This window comes from Aulostomus chinensis, chromosome 5 (assembly GCF_037954235.1).
Source record: "Aulostomus chinensis isolate RoL2024-O1b breed Wild chromosome 5, RoL_Achi_v1.0, whole genome shotgun sequence".
Taxonomy (NCBI): Eukaryota; Metazoa; Chordata; class Actinopteri; order Syngnathiformes; family Aulostomidae; genus Aulostomus; species Aulostomus chinensis.
In genome coordinates this window covers 13,402,043-13,416,361 of record NC_141324.1, presented here as the reverse complement: position 1 = coordinate 13,416,361, position 14,319 = coordinate 13,402,043, and the positions used below count along the sequence as shown (strand labels likewise).

Genomic DNA, 14,319 nt, shown 5'->3' with positions numbered 1-14,319 from the left:
TCATAAAACATCCTGCTGACGAGGAAAGTCAACAGATCAGACGCAGACAGGGTAAGAGACGAGCGCTGACCTCCTCCGTGTGTGTGTGTAAGAACTGAATAGACACAGAGAGGAGAGACGCTGCAGCCCCGTGGTAATAAATGATATCAACATTTAAACTTAAGCTCATTGATACTCTGGTCTTGAATAATTCAGCTGTTTAATACCGAATTTCAGTGGCCACCCCTGCGTGCAAAACAAAGTACAGTTCAGTTTAAATCAGGCCTCGAAGCAAATTTTAGTCATCAAATTACTTGAGTAACTCGAGGAATCGCTGCAGCCGTCCCTAATCCAGAGAGAAGAATATTTTGAGCATTTCTGGATTCTAACCTTTTTGTCTCCTTGCTTCCTGCGCCTCAAACCAGGCCGGTAGTCGTCCCCGAAACGCAGAAAGTAATAATATGACACCAGTCTTTCAATGGGGTCCCGGATCACGTTGATGTAGATGGGTTTCTTCCTCACCCCAAACCTGAGAGGAGTGACTCAGGTTAGAAAACTCAGACGGGCTTCAGAAAGATACAGCATGTTCTTCCACAATATCCTTTGAAAACCACGATTTACTCTTACAGCCACGAAATAAGACAAGATGGGTATTTTGAACTCCTGACATCTAATGTGTTCTCTTGTAACTGGCAATCACTCAGGCTTGAAAATATTTCAATGTCTGCCTCTAAGACTAAACTGAGGGCTAAAAAGTCCCTTTTCAATGTAAAAGTGACCTCCTATCGCTGCACCCCACGGTGAATAGCATGAAATCACCACCAGGTGGAGTCAACTACACAAAGCCACAGTGCGGTGACTGAAATACCTCCATCCTGAAAATGCTCAATGAATATTTACTTGGAGAAGTCGAGGAAGGAGACGTGACCGTGGTAGAACGCTGGCTTCATCTCCCTCCATTCAGTCACATTCTTTACAAACCGCACCTGAACACAACAAATCATCATTATTGCAAGTGGTGAGTACAATGGGGGAATGAGTTGAGTTGCTAGATTCATGTGATCAAAAAGGCCTGTGAGATGCTCCAACCTGGTCTTGTATGGACATGACCGGGTTGTTCTTGCTGGTGTTGATGTGCAGGACGTGGTAGTGGTTCTTCCCGCACAGGTCGTAGGCGATGTTGGTGAAGGAGGTGCTGGCTGTCTTGGGCACACGGTTATAGATGATGACCACATCGTCTTCGCTGTCGGACAGCGATGAAGTCGATGCATCCCGTTCCCGCAGGCCGTCCTGCGTGTGTCGCTGCTCGATCTCCCGTACCTCGTGTCTAGCAATGGCCCGCTCTGGAGGGACGATAGGACGTGGTTAGAAAAAAAAGTGAATCAAATAAAACCTTGCTTTTAAAAACGGCAGACCATAAAAAATAACACAGTGAAAGCACAGTCAACATTAATGACTGTTTAATAAAAGTAACATTTTACATACTTTTTTCGTTCACAGTTTTATGCCAATACCGGAGCCGTACAGACCTGAGGAGCCCGGAGGCTAAACCTAACACGGTGCAGCTGTTGCTCATTTGCATTTTCCTTTGTAGCTTTATCACAAATTAAAATCAAGAATTATAACATGCTAATCCCCTTGTCTTTTCCCTTACTCTTAACGCAGTCAGAGTTAGATCAATGCAGGTTGTCAGCTGTTTAGTGTCGGTACATGATGTATTCTCTCAATTCACTAAGATCTTACATTATTAAGAGAAATTCCGGTTTAGCTGATTGGCATGAAAAATCAGACCAGTTTAAGCCGGTACACCAGATAGACCATAACACCAGTAACGTGCCCAAGTCTAGCCCTGGGTGCCATCATGATTTTCCAAGCAGATTTTCTGTTGTCTTGATCGAACAAATGCATAGATCTTTTTTTATACACTGTTTATTGTTGAACACGTCTCATAACTCAGGCTTAATCAGCTTTCTACAGTGGCTTAAATACAAACAAACAAACAACAACAACAAAAGAAAACAGATCCTGTCAGAGGCAACACTACTTAGTGAGAGATGACACTGTAAGTTCATTAAAAATACATTTCTAATTCATTTCAGCGCTCTCGTTGGGAGATAATACTCTTTTTGCGCTCCACACCAAGAATCAAGAATAATGTCAAACAGGAATATTAGTTAATCATTTTGTGAGCAGCCTATTTCACGCTGCCGTACCTCGTCTCTGGCTCCCTAATCAGATTCAACTCTCCTATCAGCCCCCCACCTTCACTTTCACTCTCCTTATTAAACCGCAGAGTGTCTGTGTGCCCCCGTGTTAGATCAAATAAATGTACTGTCACATGGTCAGGTATGACTTTGTGTGCTCCAGTCACTGTTAGACGGACTCCTGAAAGGATTAATCGCCCACGATTCCTTGGTTTCTGAGTGAAGCGTCAGTTAATGATGAGGGTCAAGAGCAAGAGGTGATGGGCTAAGTGTAAGGCAACAGCTACTGTATATGATAGCTAACTAGTTGTTTACAGGGCATCAATACACTATAAATGAGGAGGGAGGAGGTGGGAGTGGAAGAGAAGGGGGGGGGGCTGCAGAGAAGCCAAAACTCAGTGCCTCAGTATGAAAGGAATCAACAGAGCCCCAGCCTTTGTCGCCCTCAGGCTTTTCTTCGCCTGAATTCGTCTCAGATTGACTGGTGTTGACAATGCCTCAGAGAACTCTGCAGGGAGGATGGAGTGAGAAGCAGGGTGTTTGTGTGTGTGTGTGTCTGTGTGTGTGAGGAGTACCTAATATCCGTGGGAGCTCTCAGTGGAGCCAGCAGCCTCCTAAAGCCCTGCCTAAAACCTTGCCTGGCTCTTGAAACACTGCTGCAGCCTCGCTGGCATCCGCCTCTGACAGCCGATCAAGATGTCATCTGTGATTCTGCCACCTTCATCTGTGTGAGCGGCACCGACGTGAACATACACCCAACAGCACACAACTATTCTCACTGCCCCCTCGCTTACACCCGCCTGAGCAGCTGTTAATGTTTCCCCCCCTGATCAAAGCTGGATCTGGTTACGGACGGAGCCGCGCTTCTTCCTCACGCTTGCTACTGGTGCACTGCGCCGAGACGTGCCAGGTGGTTGTAATTGGTGTCTGGCTGTCAGCTCCCCGTATACAGACAACTGCAACAGAGACATTCACTCACGTGTCCCTCCCAAGCATGCATCCGCCAACAACAACAGCGATAACAGTTGCTATGTTGGAACTTTACTGCCAAGGCTCAAATGTCCTTTTAGGATTATTTTTTACGATAGCAGACTGAGAAAGACTGTGACATTTGGAAAATAGTATCAGCGCTCAACTGCGACAATGCCCCTCATAAATATTAGGTGCCCCCAGGTTGATACACACCACCAGGTGTCGGTCTTAAAAGTGGAACTCAGGCTGCAAAGCTCTCAGAACCTGTTCTCTTCATTAGCATCTAACTCATTAACTCTAACAGAACCAGACAGACCTTCTGGGTGTGGAAGTGCTGATTGTGTAGAAGAGAAAATTACCAAACTTCTCACTTGATTTATTAGCTCATTAAAGATCTTCCCACTGAGATTATGGTCTCAGTCGCTGGTATCACTTTTTCTTCCAATACAGCATGATCTTTTTTTTGTGGTAAAGTTATAGATTCAGATATTCTAAGTCAGGCCCAATACCAGCCAGGGTATTTTCAGATTCTGTACTTTCACACTTATGAGAATCTGTATTACTAGAATTATTTTTTCATCTAATTGCCAATAAAATAAATGCATGTTAATATTCGCCAGTTTCCTGTTGCATTCATTTTTTAAATTTTCAGATAACAAGAAATGCTGCTTGGGTCTCCTTGCACTTTTTTGATGAAAAATGTTTAAAAGTTCTCTTAAGATTACACGCGCTTGAAAAGGTTTCATGGTTAGCACTGTCGCCTCACAGCAAAAAGGTTCTGGGTTCGAGTCCTGGCTCGGGGTCTTTCTGTGCAGAGTTTGCATGTTGGCTATTAGTGTGAATGGTTGTTTGACTGGCGACCTGTCCTGGGTGAACCCCGCCTCTCGCCCGAAGGCTGCGCCAGCCCTCCGGCAACCCTGAGCAGGATGAGCGTTGGAAAAGGTTTTGTCATATTTTTGTGGTGAGTTTGTCATTCTGATTTGTGATACCAAGATTTTCCATTTTTACTGCATGTGTAGAACGCCAAGACTGGGAAAACAAGAACCGTGTCGGATTCTTTGAGCCATCAAAATCACGTCTCCAACTTCAGTAGTTCTCTTAAGCCTCCTTTCCATTTTTGGATGTCTTGTGTCTGGGGGGTGATGGAAGGCAGAGAGGCTAGTTTTGTTTCTTTCAAAGCACTTAGATGTGTGGAATGTGCAGCTGCAACACTTGTGACATAAAAATATAAAATAGAGATAGAAAATCCTGTTATTTAGCACACATGTATCCTGTTAGCTTGTTTGAGCTTGTGCTCACCACTGCAGGACCAGGACAACGAAACCCCGCCTCCATTGACTCAAGGTGCTGTGATCTTGTCATCACTTGTTATTGTGCTGCCAGTTTAACAAAGATGGCGAGTGCAGATGTCAGAGTTAAAAGCTCTGGTGGGGCGCTTTTTTTCTTATGGTTTTGAATATCAGTTTTTTTTTATGTTAAGAATTTTTTACTTGAGCAACAACAGTATTTTACGCAAAAGTACGTCCGAGCACAAATCCAGATTAAAAAAGAAAAAAGAAAAAGAGAGACTTCAATAGGAGCCAAGCGACCTCAGATAAGGTGATGTTTCATGCATTTAGTGTCTTTTAGCTCGTTCTTCTTGCTTTAAAACGTGCAAATTCGGGTTGGTTTCACGTGCACTGCCCTTTACAGTCACACCTTAATGCAGCGAGGGAAAAGAGATCCGATTAAAACTACAAACCAAACAGCACAAGTGAGCCACGAGCTGGTGGTCCACAAAAAGAGAAGGATATCTGCCACAAGTTCATGGACGTACGAACAAAGCTAAAACGACTTATTGGATTTACATAAAGCAGATGGACACAAACACAACAAAAAAAAACCTGAATGCGAGGGGTGAGAGAGTATTGTAAACGTTTGAGCGGGAAAATGTGTGCAAGTTTTTATTTTTCCCTCAGTTTACATGCGCTGACATCTTGAGGCTCAAACTTAACGTGCGTCTTAGGTCTTCGTGATGCTGCAGAGCACAAAGATGGCTGCTGGTTCTTAAGAAGGTGAGGAAGGGGAAGGGTGAGAAAAGACGTGTGTGTGTGTGTGTGTGTGTGTGTGTGTGTGTGGGGCTACCGTGCCCATAAGTAAAATACTAAAATGTGCTAAACTATGCTAAGAGGCCCAGAAACCACTTGTTCAAGACATGCTGTTAAGTGCCAAATTTCCAACAAGGAGGTGAGGTGGGCAAGGCAAGGCAAGTGCTTCCCAGCCTTTGTTGGAGACGGCCCATTCATTGTGAGGCTGAACATGCTTGGCACAAACCTCTCTATCAGAGGCCACCACACACACAAACTTAAGCTTAGCGCTCCCTTCTGAGGTCATTTAATTACAGAACAAAAGCCTGAAACACTACGACCACACAGCAGGCCTCCTTTCATTCCACATTTCCGTCAGCCCCCCCACCCCCACCCACCACCACCCCCAACTCTCTCTGTGCATTAAAAGCTAATTATGAAGCGTGAAGCCAACACGGGTCTTAAACATTGTGACAACTACAAGCCTATTACTCCGAGTCTCATTCAGTGTGAGGGACAGGGAGGAAGACAGAGTGCTGTAAGTTGGACATATTTACTGAAGCAATTTCGCGGCTGATTAGACTCAACCATTTGAAATCATCATTCATATTTGCCGCCAGATCTGCAAAATGTGACGAGCCATCATGTATTATTGCCGTCACGTCCGATCTGATGGGATAATAAAAGTGAGGGAGAGGAGATGATCCTTTCTCCAAGCAGCTCATAAATCCATCATCGCTCAGAGCTGGCTGCCGGAGCTCTCTCCCTCTCTCGGCTTCCCCCTGAGAGGGTTAGCCTCTCGAACCGAGGCCTTGGGCTGGGCGGGTAATAGAGATTGGCTATCAGCAACACACCGAGGTGTAGGGCTTGTGTGGTTCTGCTTGGATGCCATTGGATTGCAAAATCAATGAAGGATGACAGGGAGGAGATCTAGGTTGCTGCTGTATAAAAATGGAGTTTGTCTGCTGGTGCTGTATCTCCCTCCGATCCTCTATATAGACTTGGATGCATGCTGGGGCGTTGCAGTGCCAGGTTTCCAGGGGGACAGTTATGTCACCACTGCAGCACTCCCCAACATTTTAATATACTGTGCACTTCCAAAACTTTAATTATTCCAATTTAGATGTTTGATCCATTTAGGCGAGAGTGGACTATCAGAGGGAACAGTCTGACGAGGAGAAATGCAGGTTTGACTAAACAGAGCAGAACTTGCACCGCTGTTGTTCTCTGAGTGATGACAAGGAATGGGAGACGTGCTGCGAGGCAGCTCTGTTGTTGTGCAGCTTTTCAACACGGCCGGTTGCTGCAGAGAACTGAAAAATGAGACAAGATGAATGAGGCGGCTTTCATTGTACGATTGGGAAGATGTTCAGTGCATTCACAACAGCTTCAGAGCTTTGGAGGCAGCTCGGTTTGACAGCAGCTACTAAATGTAGCACAAAATACTTTCTTTTAACTTTTTACGGATTCTTTTGAGCAGATTTCCCATACGTCTTCCTGTTTTCACTTTTTTCCATACACGGTGAAAAAAAAAAGAAGATTCAAAGTGAAATGGTTAAGGTGGACTTTTTGAAAGAGGGGGTAATTGCTAAAGCTGAAGCATTTTTCCCACTGGTTTTGGCACACAAGTGTGACATTGACGCTCAGTGAAAGGTCTCATTCACTGGTCTGTCCTCCACAGTACAGCTGGGGGAGAGAGGAGAGGTGGAGGAGTCAGGGGGAGATGAAGAAAGGGAGCAGAAATAAGAGGACTAATGAAATGTATGTACCAGACAATCTGATTGAGGTTTATAACAGGAGTTTGATTAACCTCCCACGGGGCTCCCGGGAAAAAAAACAAAAACAACTGCTGCTGGGGCCTCCGTTTGCTCCCCAGCTGCTGCCTCGTGTATAACATGTATGTTCCCTGTCACCTTCAAAGTTCTTCTAAATACAGTGCAAACAGCTGACTTGTACAATAGCAGCATAAAAACAAATCCAATTGTGTGTATTCAACTCATTTGGCCGATAGCAGACATTTATCAGAGTCAAAAGAGTCGGCGTCAGTGTGGACGGTCTTAGCTGATTGGTTCTTGCCATAACATGAATTCTAACAGTTGTCAGATAGGGCTGTCAGCTGTGTACCAACCTGACTCCTGCACAACACAACCGATGGTCCCAACCCCATTAAGAAGGCAAGAAATTCCACAAATGAACCCTGACAAGGCGAACCTGTGAGGTGAAACCCACTTCAGGGGACGTCATCATGAAGCTCATAGAGAGAAGACCAAGGGTTTGCAGCGCTGTCAACAAAGCAAAGGGTGGCTACTTTGAGGAAGCCAAAATATAAAACGGATTTACAGCGATTTAAAAAAAATCTTTGCAACATAATTCCAAACATCTTGCTTCATATATCTGATCTCTTCATTTTGTGTCTACAATGTAGAAAGTAGTAAAATAAAGGAAAAAACATTGAATGAGAAGATGTGTCTAAAATTTGACTGGTTGTGTGTGTGTGTGTGTGTGTGTGTGTGTGTGTGTGTGTGTGTGTGTAAAAAATATATACACATACATACATGCACACATTCATATATATGTAAAAAAAACAAACCTAATTGTAATTTTTTGGATTAATATTGCAATTGTGATATAATTTGTAATTATAGAGAATGATTTGTGGGAATCAATCTGACTGAGATGGGATGATGTGCTATGATGACGTCTACAATATTTAGCTGAAAATGTTCGTTTGATATGCAATTGGCCTTTAACAAATATTGCACCTTCCTGCAATTTGAAAATTCATGCAGGCGTTGTTGGGATTCACAATTCATTGAAATCAGTTGTGCCGTCCTCGCTCGAATGATCATACATCCCACGATATGGACACTGTCGACTGCTGCTGTCCCATCCTGGTCTTTAATAGCGGGCGACGGGACACCAAATATGCTCACTGAGCTTAACAACAAAGAGCCAGGCATGTTGGCATGGCAACCAGGGTGCATATTTAACCATGGTGATGGTGCTCTGTCGCTATACTTGTAACACTACTTGCATACACGTGTCCCCGTTGCACTTCTCCCATCCCAAGTCCTTCACACCGGAGTCAGCCTCACCTGGGCGTCCATCATAGGGACAATACAGCGGGTAAGCCTCGGAGGCAGAGGGTAGTCAGGTGAACCCACCATGGTCTTGCACCCCTTGCAGCTAATTTGTATAATTAAATGTACAACTTCAGAAAAAATAATCGGAGGCGTCTTGTCTTAGCACATGTTAATACACAGAGACGTCTAGTCTACAGGAGGAAGTGGGGAGTTTCTGATTGCTCTTTTTGAGTTTTAGTTACTTTAAACTATTACTAATGCAACCGAGTGGTGGATGAAAGTCAGCCTATAACATATACACTTAAGAAAGGCTTCACTATTAAAATTCAAGTCAACACATGCACCCAGTGAGGTGAAGTAGAGAAAATACAAACTGTCTGGTTACATTTCAGGTTCTGTCGTGGCCCAGTAACTTTGTGAGCTTCCACAAATACCAGGCCAAGATTTTTTCATTGATATGACGTTCACGGTCCTTCTGCTTCACCGGGAGGTGTTGAGAAGAGCAGGAGAGTTGTCACAAATTGGGGGGGGGGCGCTTTTAAGGTCATGAGCCGGATTTTCAAATACAGTGGTAGGAGAACAAGAGAGGTGCTGATGTTGCTGAGCCTCAGAATTTAATTCAGCACAAACAGTCTAAGTAAAGGTCACCTATCCTGACAAGCAAGACATTTTAGAAATGACTTTTCCTTGCTGAGACAAAGTTACATGTTGAAAACAAGCATGTGTTTGTCCCGAAAGCCGATAAAGCATTCCTCTGTTACGGACAAGAGACAAAACTAGCCTTGTCATTGCTGACAGACACTGCAGAGAGTTCAAAGTGGTTCTGTGGTTTGGGGTTGAGATCTCTCGACCGCAATGACATAATCAAGAACCATCAAGAGGGAAGATGTTAGACTGTAGCTTCGGGTTTGGCACCTTGTCAACCCACTCCGATTCAGACAGTCGTGATGTGATCACAACTACCAATGCGTCTTAACGTATCCCATTGTTTTATTTTATACGAATTTTCTGTTTTTGTTTTTTTTACTTGCTTCTTTTAAGACCGTAATAGCAAAGCTGATTAAATGCGCTAGCTTTGTTGGAAGATGGCGGTAAATGCGATGTGCCCTAACATGGCTGCAGTCAAATGTAGAAGGCAATGTATACATTATACTTTTTTCATGGATAAGACTGAGTAATATTTTGGTCTTCTCACTGGTCCACATGTGTCTGTTGCGTTGTTACCAGCCATGTTGTTGTGCGTTGGAGGGAAACTGGAAAGACACCATCGGCGGAAACACCTGTCACAGGAGTTCAATGTTTGGTATGTCAGGGCTAATTTAGCAATTGTTTTTTTCCAGCTCCCAATTTGCACAGTTAGCACTTTTTTGAGTAAGTCAAAAAACCAACTCAATCAAGCGTCAAAACCCTTGGTGAATTACTTCAAATACTTCAAAATGTGCACAAAAAAACCCCAAACCTGCATGATGGAAACTGGGTGATAAAGAACTAAGACCACTTTCTTTACAATGATGGAAAACAGCCGTACGTTTGTTTGTGACTTGGCCATCGGGAGGCCACAGCCTACATTTCAAAAAGGTTATGGTAGATCAAATGTGAGTCTTTCACTCCATGTTTGAATAAATGTTCAAACTTTGAAGTAAAACTGATAACACACACACACACACTGATTTGACAAATATAGTCATTTCTACGACTACTTGTACATGCGTGCTCGGCAAACTTGCTGTTTGTTTGGTTTTTTTTAATAACGTGAAAGAACGGGGAGGGAAGCAGTCTGCCAGTGGAGGCCGATGTACGTCACTGGGAGTGATTAAACAGCAGGCTACACTCACTGGAGTGCCTTGCTATCGTCACATCTCAGTCAACAGCGAAGAAACAAACAACTGACGCATTTAGATATGATGACGTGATGATCACGGACAATTAACAACTACAGCACATCCACGATCAAGTGTTCCTGTGTGTCAGTGGACGCTCCACCTGCTGCAATTGTAGGCTCAGACACACAACGCATGTTTCTCTCAACCAAATCCGACAGTCTGTTGCCGTTTCATTCGATGCTTCCATAAACGCATGTACATTAACGAAACACATCAAACATGTGGCGCTTTCTTCCCTCCTCTTTCACGACTTAGTCTTTTTGAAATCCAAATGAAAGCATCATGGACACGTTGGAGCTGAGACCGCGAAAGTTAACTTTTGTGTTATCAGCTACAGTCAGCATAAACACTTTCCTGCACTGTATCGGTTGTGGAGGTTCTAGACAAGCTGGGAAACTGATTGTCAAGTCAAGGTGAAAAAATTAAAAAAAAAATCATCCATTTGCCTGTTAAATTACACACGGCCAGTTTAGACGTTAACGTTAGCCATGTTAGCTTCAGGTGTCATCCATGTATATAATCATCTTTTCTGCTTTGCGTCCATTGTATAATTCCTAGAAACATTGTAAAACTTAACAGTGTTGTGTCTGTCTTCACGACTAAATCACATAGTGTAAAAAATAATGTAGGAGCTCAGAGAACACCCATGACCTGCTGTCATGAACGCCACGTGTGATTCAACGACCTGACGGCAGGACGTACTTGCCTTCAGGACGTCAGTGACTTCAGGAGCATAACAGCACTGACAAGCTGTCGCCACACCTGGAAGTTTTTGAAAAAATATGTTTTAATTTATTAACCTTTGCAGAGTCTGTAACACTCAGTTAATTAAACACATTCACCCTGCAAGTTATTATTACAATTCAGTAATTCAATCAAAATGATTGATTCTATTGCTTAGATTCTGCCAAAACTCCAACACTATGAATTGTAGCTTTTGCCTCAAATACGGTCAAAAAAATCAAATTTGCCAGGCAGTCAGCACGGAACAGTTTAAACATGATCGAGAGCACCAAAATATGCAGCCACAGATACATCAGTTTAATTGCATCGCTGCTTCCGGTTACGTCTGTTCAGTCAGCAGATGTGACTGAAATGATGCTAAAATTCGACAGAAGGTATTTTGTGTGGTTTGCGGTTAAATTTACGGTGTAGCTCCTGGATTTTCAGCTTGCGCCCTTAAAAATTCGGAACGAGGCGCAATAACGCTCCTAAAAAAAAGTTAGTCGGGAGTCCGGAATTATCTTGATTAATGATATCATCGCCATCTCCAATGGTATTAGTGGGGACTTTTAACACATTTTTTTGCCACATCTAGAATAGTAGAATAACATCATGATAATTAATCAGGTGCTCACTTCATCGAAACACTTTGACTGCAGAGAAAAGTTTACGCTTCACCGATGGGGAGGGGAGGCTAAACTCTTTTCCTTTGCGGAGCTCAAATACAAGCTGTCGCACTACGCTGGAGGGTAACTCGAAATAAGAGCCAAACACATGTGGACCATTTATAGTCTAAATAATGAAAAGCCATGTTTCTACGCTAATGATAACCCTCCTGGATAGATGGAGATGATAATCATCGTGGTTCAACCCGCCACTTTCTACCCCCAAAAAGGTCTTGTGTGTGATCGAAGCCAGTAGTGCTGTCTGACAGGTGAGCCAATAATGTCTGAGAAAACAGAATGAGTGAAGGGGGCTACGTTCCGTCTCCCTCGTCAGAAAGCAGCAGTCAGATGGGATTATGGAGCAATTTACACAGATGGCAGATCCCATCTTTCCCCTGCCTTGTTAAATAAAGGCAGGTTTGACAGGTTGCGGAGGGAAGGGGGGTGGCTGGAACAAATCTCCTCTTGGCAAACATTGACAGTGACTAAGCAGTAGGAATTAGCCAACATTTGAGAGGTTTTTGTGCTTTAAAAGGAAGGCAAAATATCGGGCTGACTCTCGTCGAGTGGAGAGCTATTAAATTTATTTGTTAGAGGAAGAGAAACTGTGAGGAATGCCTCAGCCGCCACAATCAACCCTGATTCTGTGAGAGCTTGAAGTGGGAGAAACTTGAAAAACACAAATTACAATAGTTGCTTGCTGAAATACAACCCGCGGTTTTGTTCTGAGCCCTCATATCCAAACATGACAACAAACAATGTTTGCATAACAGCGCAGATCTGGTTGCAAGCTCCAACCTAGATATCTGATGTTCCCTTTCCCTCTCTGTCTCTCGGCCCTGTAAGAGATAATTAATAATGCATATATAGGAGTCCAGGGAAAACACCACACTCTATTAGACAGAGCAGACGACAGCTATTCATAGAGTTAATGATGAGTGGGAGGGACAGGTGAACACCGCAGAGGATGCGTCCCACACACCAACGTGCAGCAGAGTGAGAGCAGTCTTGCAGAGAACATGTCTGTAACAATAGCAGTTCAACTTAAGCTATCGCTTCATCTCTACGGGCTTTCATCTCCTGCTTCTTCTTTCATCTCATTATATTTACCACCTCCAGGCCATCCACCCAGAAAGGATGTTGCACTGCAAAGATCCCTGTGATTGGAGAGGCAGGGCCCAGTTTTACTCCCTGGATACTGATGTCACTACAGAAATCTCAGTTTGGACCTGATTGGGACGACTGAAACTCCAATGATGAGTTCAGTGACCAGCTGTTCCAACTAGGGTTTTGCCTCTCAGGGCACAAAAAAGCAGCACTGAACCTGCAGCATAGCCTGTTTGGGTGGAACAAAGAGAGAGGGGCAACTCTGCAGGCAGCATCCAAGGACATAAAAGAGTGGGGGTGCTAAGTGTGGGTATTGCAATCTGCAATTTCCTGTAGTGGCCCCAGTAAAAGGTTGTCAAAAACTGTGACTGGAATCATCCCAGTGAAACTACTTTAACAGTGGCCTCCATAGGTTTGGCCAGGTTCTTCTTGCTCATCAATCAGTAATCAGTGAGAAAAACAGAAATCTTTTCTTTGTTCGTGGCAGGGACTGTCACAGACGTCAGCTTAACGTCGCCCCCCCAAAGTACAGGATGCTTACATCGACTTCTCTTACTGATGGATGAAGACAAGCAGTGGTGGGGCAGCGAGGCCCTTCTGTGACGTGGAGCTCATCATCCACCTCCTGGAGGCCAAACTCAGGCTCAGAGCCGGACTCTAGGATGACGGATGTGTCATGTTTCTTATTACTAAAACTGAACAGAAAGCAGAAAATGTTCTGAAATGTGATGTTTTTAATGCAGGTCTGAACTTCCATGACAGCTGAAAAATAACTGATGAACTAGATAGTCTTATCAATTTAAAAAAAAAAAAAAAGACACAGTGAATATAGAAGGGTTCCATTTTATTTTCAGTCCAGAGTAAAAATTCACTTCGTGGGTTGCAAATATCAGGTAATTGGGGATTTTTTTTTTCTCGGAAATGTCTTTTGGGCTTGAAAAATCACATATTGTTCTTAGTCCAAACACGCGTGTATATGGACTGTAATATGATAAATACAATTGTCATAGATGCTGCATTCACAATAAAGACATTCACAATCGGAGCACATTTGAAGACCACTGTGCAATTTCAAGAATGTTAAGGCAGTCAATTTATGAGCTAAATGGCTGATGACTCCTTGGGGGATGGAATCTGCACTCTGATCAGCAATGAAAAATGACTGTCCCCAAACTATCGGAGAATGTAGAAACTGTACTTCAGTTTTTCAAGGTGGTTTCCAAAACACGTTGATAATCTTTTCAAAATTGTGACAGATACGGGCTCTACTGTGGGTCGGTCATGTCAGGCCGATGTCTGTCCACATGAACAAATCAGAATATTTAGAGTATTGATCGGTGCATGAACAATAGCACTGAGTACGGGACTGAGACCCTTGTCCGACCAATCAGTCTGGAGTAAAGACTTACTGACAGGGAGGAAGCTGTTCAAACTGGTTGAGGGGAAAAAAAAAAAAAAACTGACATAGAGGAAAAGTGAAAAAAGATGTACTGGACACACAGAAAACGCTCCCGTCCTCGCTCAGCAGGGGACGGCCTGAACACTCGGCAACCCAAATACTTCATTAATAATGCACTGAATAAGAATGAACTTCCAGCTGTATTTCAAGCAATTTGGCATTCTGCTGCTCACACTGA

The 14,319-nt window shown here is 43.6% G+C and overlaps 1 protein-coding gene across 1 annotated transcript in view; it reads right to left on the bottom strand.

The window, feature by feature from the left end:
• Positions 1-14,319, bottom strand: part of hs2st1a (heparan sulfate 2-O-sulfotransferase 1a) — a 28,364-nt gene that overhangs the window by 4,430 nt on the left and 9,615 nt on the right. Inside the window, exons 2-4 of the mRNA XM_086203268.1 lie at positions 1,069-1,322; positions 880-965; positions 370-508 (exon numbers count right to left, since the gene is read on the bottom strand). Coding sequence (XP_086059394.1) covers positions 370-508; positions 880-965; positions 1,069-1,322 — 479 coding nt within the window. The remainder of the gene's footprint in view (positions 1-369; positions 509-879; positions 966-1,068; positions 1,323-14,319) is intronic.